The sequence below is a fragment of the Daktulosphaira vitifoliae genome, unplaced genomic scaffold, assembly GCF_025091365.1.
Source record: "Daktulosphaira vitifoliae isolate Bord-2020 unplaced genomic scaffold, ASM2509136v1 Scaffold_4, whole genome shotgun sequence".
Taxonomy (NCBI): Eukaryota; Metazoa; Arthropoda; class Insecta; order Hemiptera; family Phylloxeridae; genus Daktulosphaira; species Daktulosphaira vitifoliae.
This window is the reverse complement of record NW_026099575.1, coordinates 33752257-33769012: the sequence shown is the minus strand read 5'-3', so window position 1 is coordinate 33769012 and position 16756 is coordinate 33752257. Positions and strand designations below refer to the sequence as shown.

The 16756-nt window shown below is 25.1% G+C and overlaps 1 protein-coding gene across 13 annotated transcripts; it reads right to left on the bottom strand.

Moving 5' to 3' along the window:
• Nucleotides 1-2167: 2167 nt before the first annotated feature.
• On the bottom strand, nucleotides 2168-15074 carry LOC126904224 (BTB/POZ domain-containing protein 9). 13 transcript variants are annotated; one of them, XM_050683017.1, is made up of 13 exons: nucleotides 14956-15074; nucleotides 12492-12654; nucleotides 9682-9913; nucleotides 9035-9118; nucleotides 8422-8551; nucleotides 8089-8319; nucleotides 7750-8026; nucleotides 7460-7676; nucleotides 7151-7389; nucleotides 6461-6650; nucleotides 2870-3056; nucleotides 2706-2810; nucleotides 2168-2599 (listed from the first exon to the last, which is right to left on the bottom strand). In XM_050683017.1, the coding sequence occupies exons 2-13, from the start codon at nucleotides 12505-12507 to the stop codon at nucleotides 2540-2542; spliced, it is 1968 nt and encodes a 655-aa protein (XP_050538974.1). In that variant the 5' UTR covers nucleotides 12508-12654; nucleotides 14956-15074; the 3' UTR covers nucleotides 2168-2539. The 13 variants fall into 13 exon arrangements, with proteins under 13 accessions (XP_050538974.1, XP_050538975.1, XP_050538984.1 ...); XM_050683018.1 differs by having other exon boundaries at nucleotides 9682-9910; XM_050683027.1 differs by lacking the exons at nucleotides 12492-12654; nucleotides 14956-15074 and adding exons at nucleotides 10145-10227; nucleotides 10696-10714.
• Between the last annotated feature and the right edge of the window lie 1682 nt (nucleotides 15075-16756).

Sequence of the window (16756 nt, the reverse complement as noted above, 5' to 3'; positions counted from 1 at the left end):
AAAAAAACATGTTCAATTTAAGCGTTCTTACTAAAACTAGGGCTCTTTAAAACTTTTTGCCAATAATATTTACATAATCTTCACTACTTTATAAGAATTTTTTAATTGACAAATAATAACTTGGCCATTTGAAATTAATAAGTGTCTTTAAATATTTTTGCTGGTTGGCTATTATATTTTTAGTTTTCTTAGTTACTAAATAATTAAAAACTTAAGAAAAAAACATTTGTTTTTTCATCACTCCTAGAGTTGAATTGGTGCCTACATATTTTGCTATTGTAAATTTATGAACATTTTTATTGTTTAAATATATTAACACATTCAGACAATCGTTCTTTTTGATTTTAAACGTGTAAATGTTTTACTTGACGTATTTCTAATGAGCTAGTTGTTGATGAACACTTTGATGATATGGAAAACCCTTTGGAGATGATANATTCAGACAATCGTTCTTTTTGATTTTAAACGCGTAAATGTTTTACTTGACGTATTTCTAATGAGCTAGTTGTTGATGAACACTTTGATGATATGGAAAACCCTTTGGAGATGATAGAAAACGGCAATGAATTGCCAGGTGAAAATGAGAATGACAGTGTTGGTCTAGTGAGTGAATTCGTTTTCAGAAACGGTGTTATTATAGAATATGTTCCTGTGGTTAATAATGTCTTGTACCCGGACGCAACACTAGTTCATAAAATAGGTTTGTCTCAATGCGATTATAGAGAGGACGGTACTCTAAATGGAACTCTACACATATCTGTCACTGCTGATGAGTTGATAACGGCATTCATCCCACAGAAGGTTTGCGATCATGATTGTTATGATGGGATCATCATCGAGAGATCTGTAGTTGATCGTTTATTGTATCCGTTAAATCCTAATCGTTGAAAGCTAATCACAAACTTCTATGCATCAAACTTAATAATTTCATATAAAAACATAAATTTTAATTCCATAACAACTGATGTGACGTGAAACTTCAATTTTGTTTAGTTATACTATGGAAATTATACACAATGTATCTTGGTAATACCAATAAATACTATTGAAACTTTAGTTTCGTTGTAGTTTACAATCAATTTATTGAGAATACGTTTCCCTAGTTTAATTTTAATTTTATTTTTTTATCGTCATTTCATGTCGATTTTTTTTTTATTTTTAAATCATCCGATTTATTTTGAATTATTTTTTGATCTTGTAATCACTACATATATTTTATTAAATATAGTATTAGAATTTTGTTTTATTATTTTTACATTCATTAATATACTATACCTTTTGTTGAAAAATGCTTGTGTTTCATTGGATACAAATTAGATTTAAAATTATTTAAAAAAAAGTTCAGTTAGTTATATTAAGAAAAAAATAGTGGTCGACAGATCCATCAATCTTCTATGTATTTTAAAAAATACAATGTCTCTGTAATTTTTGTATGCTACCTAAAATAAATATTCAATTAAAACTTCTCAGGATTTGTTTCCCTAGTCATATAGATTATTATATACGACCTGTGTAAAATGTATTTTGTAAATAAGAATATTTATTTCATTGGTTTTTATTTAATTTCGGAAAATATTTTTTATCTAAAAAACTATAGAAGATATAAACAGAGAAATAATATATTATAATTTTTACATACCCTATAAAATATATACCAAATACTTAAATGTATACTATTAAAATATTTTAAATAATTTGTTGAAAAGTTGTTTTGTATAATTATTTATACATTTAAATTAATTATAAAATCACCAATAAAATTTTAAACTCCAAACCAAATTTAAAATCTATTGTTTTTTTCTAACTGCTTTACTTTAAAAACACCCTTAATAGTTAAATATATATGTCACCTAACCGACATGAGTATTCATTACAAATAGCAACTTATCATTGTTAATATATACTAAAAATATCACACTATATATATATTTTTCTATTTATATTTTATGGAAATGTGTTTTATCAATATATTGAATAATACAAAGAGATCATATTTTCTAAAAATAAAATCATTAAAATTTAATTATTTTTTAATTAAATACATTACAAAATAAAATCTTTGTGTAGAGAAATAAATGTTGATTATAATATGTTGGAAATAAAATTTTAATTAAAAATATACATTTTACTGAGATATTTTTAAAAGGTAAATAATTAAAAAATACCCTCTATAACCTTAGCTTAACAAATTTTATAAATAAAAATAAAATTAAATAACACATATGAACAAAGATTTCAGTATAAATATAAAATTATATTCATAATTTTAATAATAAATAAAACTATATGCAACAATTTTGATTAAAATATTATGAAGTGAAAAAAACAAAAGTAAAAATAACAGAGAAGTTAGGGAAATACAATTGCAATAAAAAATTACAAAGTGTAATTAACAAATAGCATTCTATAAAAATACACATCCATGATAAAATTAAGGAGTATGTAATGCATGGGTAATGTAATAACATTTTCATAACATTTGACATAAATATCAGTCTATTAACTTAAGGAACAGTGAATTATGATCTTAATGTCCAATTTAAATAACTGGAGCATCAGCAGATGTTTCTAATACTGGGTCTTCTGAGTCATTATTTTCCTAAAATATAAATATTAAAATTTATTTTAATTAAGTATATAGACACAAATATGTGTATATTTTCACTGAAATCTAGATATTAGTTTAAATGATTAATTTAACACACCAATTTTTTTGTGATTTGTAAATTTTCAACAGCTTTTTCAACCTCCAAAACATCTAACTCTAATGGTACCTGAGCAGGTGCCTCTAAATGTACACAATGAAAAACCTATAAGACATTCAAATTAATAAAGTCAAATGTTGACAAACCCATTTATTATAGTTTACTTCATTTGCTGAATTATAAACACCAGTAATTCGAATAAATACAATTGGTCTAGGTTTAAATTGCAACACTTGCCATGATCTTACTAATTCTTTAGACTTATCGACAATTAATTCCCAGTCCCACATATTTACAGATACTTCAATATAATAACTATAATATCTGTCATCACAATCCCAAAGCAACATTCTGAAAAAAAAATATTTCTATAAATAAATATAAAAATTATCTAAGATTGATATCACAAATATCAAAAAATACTTAAGAATAATCAAATTTATCACTTTTCAAAAAGTAACATATATTTTTAATTTAATAACATTTTTTGAGGTTTTATTTTAATAGTAAATATTGTTTAGATATTTAACATGACTTTACTTGTTTATTAGATTTAAAACTTTAAATTTTCAAATTTTTGAGTTAATATAAATGTTTTATTCACAGATACATAGCGTTTTTGTCAATAATGACTTCATCAACAGATATGCTTAAAATAAAGTATTACAATATAGTAAGTAAACATTTATAAATACTTCTCAACTAACAATACAAAAAAAATATATCTTTAAATATTTAAAGTTTTATAACTAATAAACAAATGAAGTTATGTTAAAAATTCAAATGTTATTTACTACTAAAATAAAAACTCAAACATTTTATTAAATTCAAAATAAGTGTTAACATTTAAAAAGTATTATATAACTTATAAATTGAAAACAAAATGTACCTAAAATTAATTTAAAAAAAAAATCTCAAAATTGTATTTATTCTTCAAGTAATTAAGGTATGATAAAAGTCATGCTGTATAATCAATTTAAATGTAAAGATCTAATCTACATATAAATCATAAGCATTCTTACGGGGAATGATATGGAGATAGAACTTCTCACAATAAAAATAAAGACTTGGTAAAAATGTACTTTGGAGGTAGTAGTAAAAAGTTTGTATATCTCTCACAAAGATGAAAGCCTTAGTAGTGTACTAATATAAATATCACTTTTACACAATCTAATGATTGCTGTTATAGTAAATATAATTTTCTTAAAAGAAACTAATATTATGTATGTTTCATTAAAAACATCAACATATCAAAACTGAGATAAGTTGTTGATACAATAATGATTTCAATTTAACCAAACAAATTAATGAATTAATGTACTCTTTTACATAATCCGAAAAAAATTAGTTGGTACAATAGGATTTAAAAATTATAAACAAATATACTTATACAATTTTCAACTGTGGTTTTATTTTAAATAAGCACTATTCTTAATTTACTTAAAAAGTTGTAAAATTATAAAGATAGACCTTATACTATTAATCGCTAAATTTTCAAAATTTTAAAATAAATTACTTAGAGAAAAATACAAAATTGATAGTGAAATTAAATATCAAAAAGGAGATTTCCATAAAAGATTTTAGAAATATCAAATATTAATAAATACAGAGTGCGGCATAGTTGTCTCCCTATTTTCAATACAATCTCGTAAAGCCCGGTGGTGTCGCAGAAAAGTTAGGATAGCATAAGTACAAGCAGCAAGGTAAACAGTTTTATCTTGAAACGGATTTAGTCTGAACCATCATGTGAACTGACACACAGCGGACTTTCGCCGTGGAAGTGTACATCCGTGAAAAAGTGTCCATCATCACTGCGCAATGTGCGTTCCGTATCAGATTTCAAATTCCTCGTAATTAACGAGTCCCGGACCGAAAATCAATTATTTTGTGGATAAAAAACTTTAGAAAAACTGGATCTGTTATTAAGAGTGAGGGTAAACGTCCACGGACAGGTCGGACACCCGAAAATATCGAGATAGTCAGGCGCTCAGTGGTACGGTCGCCTACACGTTCTGCACGCAGACATGCGATGATTCAGAATTTTTTCGTCCCAGCTCTTGCAGACCTTTATGTGCAGAATGCCTAGTTTCAACAGGATGGGGCGACATCCCGAGCACCATTGCAACTCTTGAAGGAAATCTTCCCCAGATGATCGATCTCCCTGAGAGGTGATTTTCCATGGCCTACACGCTCCCCAGATTTGACGCCTTGCAACTTCTTTCTGTGAGTTATCTTAAAGCTCAAGTCTTCCAACATCATCCAAGGACCCTACGAGAACTGCAGGACACCATCCATCTGGAAATTCGGCGAATACCGCAAGAAATGCTGGCCAAAGTGATGCAAAATTTCAGAAATCGCTTGCGACAGTGCCGCAATAATGATGGCCACCACTTATTCAAAATTATTTTCAAAACCACATGAAATAAAACTGTTTAGTTGTTGCTTTCAACACATTCAAATAAAAGAATTGTATTTCAAATAGCATTTGTTTTATTAAGCTTTAAGAATAGGGAGACAGTTATGCCGCACCTGTATAAAAATATATGATTTGATTTTTAATGCTTAAAATTTAATTTTCAACTTTGTTTCATTCCAAAGAATCTAGAAAAATTGTCAATCTCAGCATTAATATAATAATTGTCTATAAAAATTATGTTCTTGAATTTTCATAATATTATTTTAAAATTAGATTTGTAATATACCGTTTCCATTATCACAAAGAATACTAAATATACCTTAAGAGTGATTGATTAATTGTTAACTACTAGACTTTTTCTAAAATAATAATAAAAATGAGAATTTATTTTACTTATTTAAGCAGTGTATAATTGTAAAAGTATAGTGGTTAAATACTTTTTAGGTTACTTAAACTCTAAAAGTTATAAAAACCCAGCATAGTGGAGATATGGCATAGTTGGACAAGTATAATGATATCTGACAGTAATTAAAATAACTATAATAAAAAAATATTATATCGATTTGATCATTTTTAAAAAAGTTATGGCAGTTTTAAGTAAAAAAAATAAAAAAATGTCAAAAATTAGAGATTTGTAAATTTGTAATTTTTTTTTTCTATTTTAAGATTTTTCCAATTTACGGGGAACGAGGGAAATTTTTTCAATTTTTGAGGGTAATGTCTTTGACTAGATACGATTTGTGATCTTTTGACGTATTGTTGAAAGAAATTAGTTTGATGAAAGCTGAGAAAAAGTTGTAACAGACACAAAAAAAAAACACATCATAGTAAAATTAATACCTTCCTCAGCTTAGCATCAAAGCTAATATTTTTTTATCTAGGTGAGAAAAGTGCAACAGAAAAATGCATAATGATAAACCCCTCAACCTGCACCTCGCACCAGTCTACATTTTAAAAACTTACTAAATACTGGTTTAATTTATTATTGACTCATCATTTTTTTATATATAGATTATTTCTATTATTTAATCTATTAAAAATGTGTGTTATAATTAAAAAAATAAAACCAGTTCCATAAAAAGGGATAAGGGATAGATCAAAGATATATTTAAAAACTTATAATTTGAAAAATAAATTTTATTTAACATAAAAGAATTTTTGTATTAATGAGAAATTTAATGGTCAACAATAAATCAATCCGTCTGTAGATTAAATATAAATAAACCTATTGTTTTAAGTAAACTTAATTAAAAGATTTTAGTAAATTTAAAATTTCAATTTATTTCTGAGTCAATTTCATATAAATTTAAATGTAATTATATTTATTAAAAACAATCACCTAATTGAATTAAGCATATATGGTTGTCCAAGTTGAACCAATATACATCCTGATCCTAATTGATGACAAGTATAACCACAATCCCAGTCATAATCTTTGTAATTACCATCCAAAAGTGAATTCCGACTACGACTTACTCCATCAATGACAATTGCATTCATCGACATGGTGGCAACATTATATTTTGGAGCTAGGATTTTAAATATCAACAAATTACTATATATAAGAAGAGACATATAAATTAATATTTTTTTCATGAAATATTTAAATTATATCATTATTAATGTATTTTATATTTTAATATTTGCAGCATTCATAACACATCATAATTAATTATAAGTAATTACGTTAATTATATTCAATAGTTATGAAAGGTTGATAAAAACTCACAATGTAAGTTAACAAATTTTTAATTTAAATAAAATTTAATTTTAATAATTTTCAACTTTAACTTTTATGATGTAAAATTATAAAACAAAAAGCCAAATATTTGACCAATTATAAAAAATGTTTTCATTACATTGATCTATGATAATCCTAAAAATTTTACCACTTCAAAATTATATATTAATTTTTAACTTTTAAATGCTTTAATTTTTCCATTAAACTATAGTTTGTATTAAAAATTTAAATATAATTTAGTATATTTTTCATAATTTTAAATAGTAAATAATGTTTAATTTTTCTTACCTACAAGTCCTTTTTCAATTTCTACTAATTGCATTTCTTCTGTATTATACATAACTTCCATTGATACAACATGAAAAGTTTTATTCACAGTGTTGTTAGTACCAACAATGCGAATATATCTAACTACTCGAGGTTGAATCCACAACCTTTGAGTTGATCGACAATAATAATTTGAATAATCAATAACTCGAACCCAGTCATGTTGGTCCATTGAAACCTCGATGTAGTAAGAATATGATCTTAATTGAAATAATCATTTTAATAACTAAACAGTTTTTACATTAATTAAATTTAAAGTAATTATAATACCTTAAATCTTTATCCCATAATTGCATTTTAATATAATTAATTATAGAAGGATGGCCCAATTTTATCATAATTCCACTATCAGTTTCATTAATTAAATGTCTAGTACAGCCTCTTTCATGATCGTGTACGTTAGTATCTGACTCTAAAAGAGCAGATCGCATTTCCCCTTGCATTACTTGAGTTCCTTGTGAAGGATGAGCAATATTCAAATTTGGTTCTACATATAAATAATTTTAATTGGTAGATGTCTTTTAAAAATTTACATTGAATTATAAGTTATTTATGAATACTTAGTTGTCCTCGAAATTTGAGTTTATGTGATGGTAAAGTATTTCTTAATTGAATGGCATCCAAAATATTATCTGAACTAACAAGCTGAGACTCTCTAACAACAGAAAGCAGTTCATCAAGACTCATTAATGGGTATCTTACAGCAGATAAAACTTTAATTTTAGCTTCAGGATATTCATCATCTTGATTTGCTTTAATCCAACGACAAACTGCACGAAATATATCTAACTCATAAGCATATAATGAATCACGATTAAGGATTTCTTGTAAAGCTTCCTAAATTCATTATATTAAAAATTAAGGTTAAATCTTTAGTTTTTTTTTAAATTAAAACTTACAGGGGATAGTGAAAGAAAAGCTTCAGATTGCAACACATCATGAGCATGATTATCAATAAAAATAAGTGATTCCAAAACTAATTCTTTATGTTGATAAAGACGAGCAGCTGCAAACATAGAGCAAACATTATGTACATTTATATTGCTACGTAAATACTTAGACAGAGAAAGCTCTAGATTTGTGAAACCAAACAAATTTGAAAGACTAAATATTTCTAGTATCACTTCGTCCTATGACAAAAAAACATAATGAGTATTGTATATATATATATATATATTAATAATCATTAGAGTACTGAAAATATAAATTAATATTTCCATATTATTTATTACCTTTAATATACTTAAATTCATTCGACCCGAATAAATGTATTCAAGAAGTTTTTTGAATGAGTTAACAGATGCTTCACTTATTTCTACTTCTGATTGGTGAGATTCTTTGAGGCCACCATATAAAAGAGCTCTTTAAAATAAATAATCTTTTAAATTAAAAAATTAAAAACAAGATAAATCGAAAAATATACTTCTATAAAATGCTTGTTTAATTTAATGCATTCTTTCCCATTAAGAGTTATAATTGAAATTTATATTCTCCTTTACTTAAATATGAAATACAATGTTCATTTTCTTTTCAGTGTGACTTTAAGAAAAAAAACATCACATTTGATGTAAGTTTTTAGAAATTACTTTAGATGCTTCAAAATTAAAGCAAGGGCTGGGATCTATTGATTTGATAATTTAAAAATAAAAAAACCTTACTTGCAATATCTAAGCTAACATTTGTTTTTTTTTTTACCTATTTTAATATAAGTATTTAATAATATAACCCCTAGACTTTGGAAAATCTCTATAAATAAAATAATATAAAATAAAACAAAACACAGTTAAGTTTTTACATTTTTATCCATTAAAAATTTCTTCTAATAAAGTGGAATAAATTAAATACCTAAAGTAATCACTTCGTGAAGCCAATACAACTCTATGAGCATGAAACCTTTCACCATTTACAAGTAAAACCACATCAGAAAATCTGAAACATAATAATTAAAACATTTTCAAAAAATATTAAATTAAAAGGTTCATCATTTATCTACTAAATATTAAATTTTTCAAATGCAGTTCACATAAATAAATGTAAAAAAATTAATATTACCAAAAAAGTATTAAGTATTGAAATAGTTGTTGTTATTCACTGAAAATTTGAGCTACTATATAAAAAAATACTTATCTATGAAATGAGTCATCTATTGCCTTATATGCACATTATAGCCTGCTTATTGCACGCAACTAAATTCTTTCATTTTTAAAACTCATTTTATAGAAACATCACCAAATTTTTAATTGATTAATAGAAAGAAAACAAAATTTGAAAGGCTTTTAGATTAAATAACACCGAGTAAAGATAGTCATTTAAAGTTAACTCTTTTTGTTTTCAAAATTCAAATAATCCAAGTTAAAAATGATAAATATCAACAATTAAATTTGCACCAAAAATAAATAATGTGTTATTTAATAACACTAATAATTTTCATTGAAACTAAAATAAAAATGTTTTATTTATTTACCTGATAGTGAATATAATATAAATCATACCTGTCATTAAGATATAGAGTACCAATATCGCTCGCTAAAAAATGAGCATGATCTATTTGTTCATAGCTATGTTGTTTTGCAATGGATAATGGAGATTTACATTCTGCAGGACTATGATCGCCGCTTGCACTACTACTACTGGTACTACCAGCACCTCCGCCACCATCGGCCACTTGCTGGCCACTCATAGCTCTATTGCTACGGTGAGTATAAAAGAGATGTCCGTAAGCTACTGAAACATATATAATTAATAGGATTAATTGATAAGGTATCATTTAAAATTAAAATATAAACACACTCATTATTTACAAAATTATCAAATTGAAATTGGCAAAAATAATGTACATTTATTACAAATACTTTGAATGCTACTCGAATGAAGTGCAAACCACAAATGTACAATATGGCCATAGAGACGCGTTAACTGCATAATAATAAATAGTAAATATTAGACGACCATTACCTTCAAATTCCAGTGAACGACAACAATAGTTTCGAAGATAAGGCAAATGTTATAAATGCGGCGTAGACCGCTGAACTCGATATCTATGTAATCAGATTTTTCTAATTAATCGAGCGAGCACAAATAACACAATAGCTAAGTGATTCAATAATATGAATAATAATAATTAATTCATTATATATTTATAGAGATAACAGACGAATAAGTTATGAGAGTAAACAAGACTGAAGGGCAAAAACGTAAATTTAATCACTCCTCTACAATTTTTCTTGTTAGCACCGCTGATCACAAACACAAGAGCATTATCAGCTTATAGTAACAACAATCGATGACAATCTTTGATAAAAAATTATTGAAGTGATAGCATTATTGATATAAGAGACGGTGTTAATTTAACATATTTTATTAGTTCACATACGACACATTCATTATTACAATGTTATTAAAACTATAAAAACTAATAAATTTCTATTAAAAGTATGCAAATAATCCAATACTCTGGATATTAAAATTTTATTATTTACGTACTAGAATATGACTTATTATGTTACCTAAAGCAATGCAAATCCATAGAATTTTAAACAATAACAATCAATACTAATAAATATGCAGCATCGTTAGCGTGGACCAATGTAAGACTACTATTCTAATACTAGTATTCAAAATTGTAGATATTTTGATACGTAGTATTAACTCCCCTCTTTTTCATGAAATGGATTAGTTGGTTAAAGGGAGTAGGTGAAACTGGTCTTAACAGATAGTAACTTTTAACAACATATCTAATACGAGAATGTTTACGTATTATGAATACTTTCAGGAATATTGTGCAATGTTATCTATTTGTCATATCAATTATTGTGTCCCAAATAATGCATAACATTAAAAATTTTATAGACTTGCAAGTTACTCAAACGAATATAAATCTAAATGTTTTCAAGAAGAGGAAACATTTAAATGAACCCCTCAAAAATTTGAAACTATTCACGCCTTTTAATTTTTTATTAAATATAGATGAATAAAACACTAGTGATTAAATAGTTTAAATAAACATTTAAATATTGACATTAAAAAATGTTTTAATCTTTATTGTTTATTTGAAATGCTCACATTGCTCGCAAATCATGTTATATCATTGATATAGAAAACAACTATTTTATCGGTCCCCTTGATTTTACTAAGTTAAAAAAACTGGTAAAGTTATTTTTATTCAGTGATTTTTAGTCATTATAAAAAATTAGGTAGTTTATTAACTTTACCTTTTCATTAACCTTGAAAACTATCTAATTCAATTTATGGAACATTCAAAATCAAACTCTTTAAGCAGAATAACTTTTATTAAAATAAAAATCCTAATTTAAAACTATGTAGTAGAAATACTGAATAAAAAACAAATTTAATCTTTGGTTAATAAAATTTACTAGGTTAGAATTGATAATATAATAACAATAAACATAATACTATGGAATAATTACAAGATTTTTTTTTAATACAATTATTTAAGTAAATTTTAAAAGTTAACCAAAATCTTTCAGCTAAAAATATTTTTATGGGCCATCATTTTTTTGTCAAATTTAATAGAGGGGGTAATAATACTTTATTATCAAGTATATTGACTGGGTCAACTTCCCATTACCACCGTTTGCAGCATCACTGATGACTGGTCTTTAAATTCCAGCTACAATTGTAAACTGAAGCTAAAAATTAACTCGATATCAATTTTAATTAATACGTTTACAAACATAATTGACAAATAAAAAATGTCAAGAAAGTCTTCGTTATATTATGATTGTACTAATTTATTTTTTCGGAGAATAATTTATAAAAAGTCGACCTTAAACGATTCATAAAACCAACTAAGATTATGGTACTACCATTCAAAGTAGTTTTTCATCGCTAAGGACATTACAATCCCATTTTTAGAAAAAAATCTAAATTCAATTTAGTAATTGACTTAAGTAACTTAAGTATCAAAAAAATTTGTTTTAATTTTTGTTAAGCTGAACCGAATTATTTTTTATTCTAATTTTCATTCAATATGTGTATATTGAAAAAAAATATGAAAAAAAAATTAAATCAAAATTATTTAGTTACATTCTTTTTTCTTAATTATATTAGAACATTTTTATTTGAGGTGATGATATGTAGAGTTTTTTTCTTTATGTAAATAAAAAAACCTTTATCATATTTTCAACTTTTATAAATAGATTTAAACCTATATATTCCACTTCCTGGTCTAGGTACAATTGTAGTGTTATTTAAATAAAAAGAAATACTTAAGTAAAAACTTATATCATTAAATGTTTAAATAAAAAACAATTAGTGATAACATTTAAAACAAATGAAATACCTTTTAATACTGTCATTAACTCATTGTTTTAGACAACGCCGATTTTGAGTATACTAAGATGTGATTGAATTAGAGCCTTTTAATGTTTTTTTCGTCGCTTCGTTCAAAAAAGTTGTTTTTTTTTTATACCACTGTATAATTTATATAAATCCTTATTCTAAAACTTAAAAATATTAGATTAAAAACATTTATTTCATATGTTAACATATTTATTAAAGAAAAAAAAAATTAATAGTTAATAAAAGTTTTTTTAAAGAAAATATTGATTGGTTCAAAAACCTCTTCAATAATATGTAGTTATATAATTTTTTTTCATCCTTTCAGGAATAAAAAACTTTAATTTTCATAGATAATTAGCTATTTATTTAGTGTCATCATTTATCAAAAATAATTCATGCCTATTAATAGACGCATACTATTATATTCAATGCATATTTAATATCATACATTGTTCAATGACCGACGTGGGAAATTTATTTGATAATTACTATAAAAATAATTTATGGCACATTTACAACTCCGGTTGTACGAAAACCAATTAATGGTGAATTTGTATTTTAAATCCAAATTTTAAAACACAAACAGTAAATGAGATGAAAAAAAATACAGGAACACAATTTTTTCTATCATATCATCAATACACAAATAAAAAAAGTTTTTGAGAGAATGAGTGATTTCTCCTTAATTAATTTTTCAAAATACTCTTTCAACCTTTTTTTCACATCATCGCTGTTAGCACTCTCTTGTCATCCTTTTTGATACACCTTACATTGTGATAATATTTAGACAAGATTTTTTATTTTTACAAGTCTATAGACTTCTTTATCACCTTCCTTTGTTCCTAACCCATCATACCTCTAAAACATCTCCTTGATTATCGCATACTTGGCTTCTTTACACAAGCGTTTGTACTCCATTCTTCTCTCATTTTGCTTTTTTGCCATACTTTAAACTATTTTTTCATCTCACAACCAGGTTTCCTTGTTTCCTGGCATTCTACTTCTACTCTCACCAACAATCTCCTTTGCAGTATTCTTTACACAACTAGCAAATCTATTCCACGCATCACTTATGTCTCTCTTAACATCCCACACCATTCTCTCTTTCACCGTCTTAATTCATATAAAAATATTTTAATATATGGTTTTTTATTGTGTTTGTCATTAATTTTTCTCAACTCTCATTTGATCAATTTTTTAAACAATACGTCAAATGATCACAACTAGTGTGTCTAGTTAAAGATATTACCATCTTTGCTTTTGGAATAATCCACCAATTTCTTAAAATTAAACACTGTATACAGATTTGCATCGAAGCGTATTTTATGATGGTGATTTTAATCACAGTCCGATATTATCTTTACTTATGTCAACTATGCCACGACCCCACTGTGCTAAAATTTTTTTATTTATAGTACGTAACATAAGCTTTAATTTAACACATATTTAAAGAATGCAGTACTTCCGAAACATTTTCAAAAGTTAAGTTGAAAAAGTTGCTATTTTGAATTCCCGTACGGTTAAGTAAAGGGTCAAATTTAAAAAATATATATCAAATGAAAGGGAAATTCCTAAAGTATTTATATAAAAAAAATTATTTTGGTATGTTTTTATTATTGATTTGACATTTTCTTTACTCTGTTTATAAATTAAATGTAAAATTTCAATTTGTTTTAATAATATTAAGTCTTTCTCGTTTATTTTCTAAAGCTAGTCCAGGAAAATTTTTTACATAATTTTATAATCAGTTACAGTGTCTAACAGACATATTTATAAATAAAATCATAAAAATTGTATTATCATTTCATTGAATTGAAAAAATTAATTCTGTGCTTTAAGGTGGTTTAAAAAAAAAGAACTTAAAAAACATATTAAAAAGTAAAACACGTCAAGAAAAAAAGAACCAAAACATTATCATTACTCACATTTACCTCGCTTTTAACATATTATCTATATTAGCATATGAGTTAAGCACGGTGAGAGGGGTATCTCCGAGCCAAGTGGTAACAATGACCCTAAGCCAAACAGCCGGTTTGACACATCGTATTATTAAATGTTATTAATTAAAATTTTATTAGTAAATGTTTGACATTAAAAAAAAAAAATCTAGGCGATGATTTTCTAAAACTAAGTTTTGAATTTTATTTATTAATGTTATATTTTTATTTTAAAAACATAAATATTATATATTTTATGATCGGTTAGTAAAAATCTTACTTATGATAAAACAAATAATATTCGATTCATTTTTATCGTTATGTTTTACTCAATAAACAAAATAACAAATGATTTTCATTTGTTAAACTTTACTATTTTTTATAATACACCATGACTTATATTTTGTGATAAATTAGTTTATCCGAACGTGATCGGAAATTTATCATTTTTTTAAGAATAGATTTACTGATCTCATATACCAATGTTAATTAAGTTGAAAAAATAAATAACATTCCAAATATATTTACCTGGTTTTATTTCAACTTTGGCAAACATTTTTTGGAATCTATCATCGGTCAATGTGGCCCAAAATTGTAACAACGACCTAGGGTAGTTACCACAGGTAGTCCCTTATGTAGACATATTACACTACTTGAACAATAGAATTTCTTAGATAATTTTTAATTAATTTCAGTTTTGAAAAATATATTTTAGCTGTAGCTAATGCCTCTGATAACACTAAAAATAGAATGTAAGCTCCTAATACTTTAGAATAACTAGTAATAAAATCATTTTGTATTATGAATGTTGGCACAAATCCTAGGTGTAATAAGGGTGCTTTGTATCCTCAAAATTTAAAAAATTACATTAATGATTATATAAAAAATATTTTTAAATAGGGTGAAATTACATATAGCTCCATATAGCATATAACTCCAAAATTGTTTTACTATTTGCGTCTATAATTATAAATATTGCTAATTTATAAAATATATTTTTATAACTTTTATAAATAAATGAATCAACTAGTAAAATCACTGTCAATGTATAATTTATACAGAAGAACAAAATTATATGATTTATTAACAATATATATTTTTTCTGATTCAACAATTGATTTAGGCTAAATCAATTCGGGTTTTGGGAGTCAAAACGGTTATATAACTTTTTTATTCTAGATAAACAAATTTTAAATTGACCTAATACAATATCAACTATAGGAAGAAAAAACTTATTCTAACATTTTTTCAGCAATTGGTAATTTGTCATTACCATTGTATCATCAAATTATTACATATGTAAACGACATTAATTATTATTTTATATGATATTATTTAATACGATAAGCAAAAAAATCATCATCCAATTATTTTAACAAATTATCTATACATTAAAATCAAAGTTCTTGAAAGTAGTAACTGAAGGAGTCCCAATATTATAAAGAGGCCATTCAGTCGGGACATTGCACCCGCTACCCCTGCAGTTGTTGTGATAATGTTTATATATCAAATTCAAACAAAACTGTTAATTGAAATATATTACAATTGCATTTTAAAAATTAAAGTATAGCAATACAAATATTTGGTAATATTATTTCGGTTATATAACATAACGCCAGTGAGAGTCTGGTTTATTTAATAAAAAACATGTTTGCCTCAATAAATGCTGTATGAACGAGAAATTTAACACACCACCATAGATTTTATTTCCACCTTACACACATTAATTATCTGTTTAATAAATAATTGTTTATATCTATGATATCATTCTGACCAACTAATAAAATACTCTTATTTGCGTAAGTAATTATTTTTATTTTAAAAATGTAGAATTGTATATTAATTCCTGTCGCTATAGTTCACTACTTTTATGTAATGGTTCTGCTGAGAATTTAAGATTATAATTAACTAATTGTTACGTGGTCTTGTAATATTTCATTGTAAACTTACAAAATATATTTTAAAATTTGGAAAAACAATTGATAAAAGTATTTAATAAGTACTTATTGTAATATGCTTAATTTAACAGTGAATAGATAAATCTATCTACGTATAAAAATGAGAATAACATCAAAAGTACTTGTTGAAAAATTTTTAACGACCAGTCATTTTCTAAATTAGATTATTTCTTATTTTATGAGCTAGTTAAATATGTATGTTATCTTTAAAAAAAATAAATTTAATATCCCTTTAAAATATAAGAGATGATTTCTAAAAAATAATTATTAGTTTATAAATAAAAAATTTAACTAAAAGAAATCAAAAATTATTTTTCCCATATGGTATTTATACTTTGAGTAATCGAGGATTTATGATAAACCGATCAGCC

Coding starts and splice junctions, on each gene's coding strand:
- LOC126904224 (XM_050683015.1), bottom strand. CDS start 10,111: ATGCAGTTAACGCGTCTCTATGGCCATATTGTACATTTGTGGTTTGCA. Junction 9,119..9,681: donor ACTCTATATCTTAATGACAG/GTATGATTTATA, acceptor ATTATGTTTCAG/ATTTTCTGATGTGGTTTTAC. Junction 7,677..7,749: donor CAAATTTCGAGGACAACTAA/GTATTCATAAAT, acceptor ATTTATATGTAG/AACCAAATTTGAATATTGCT.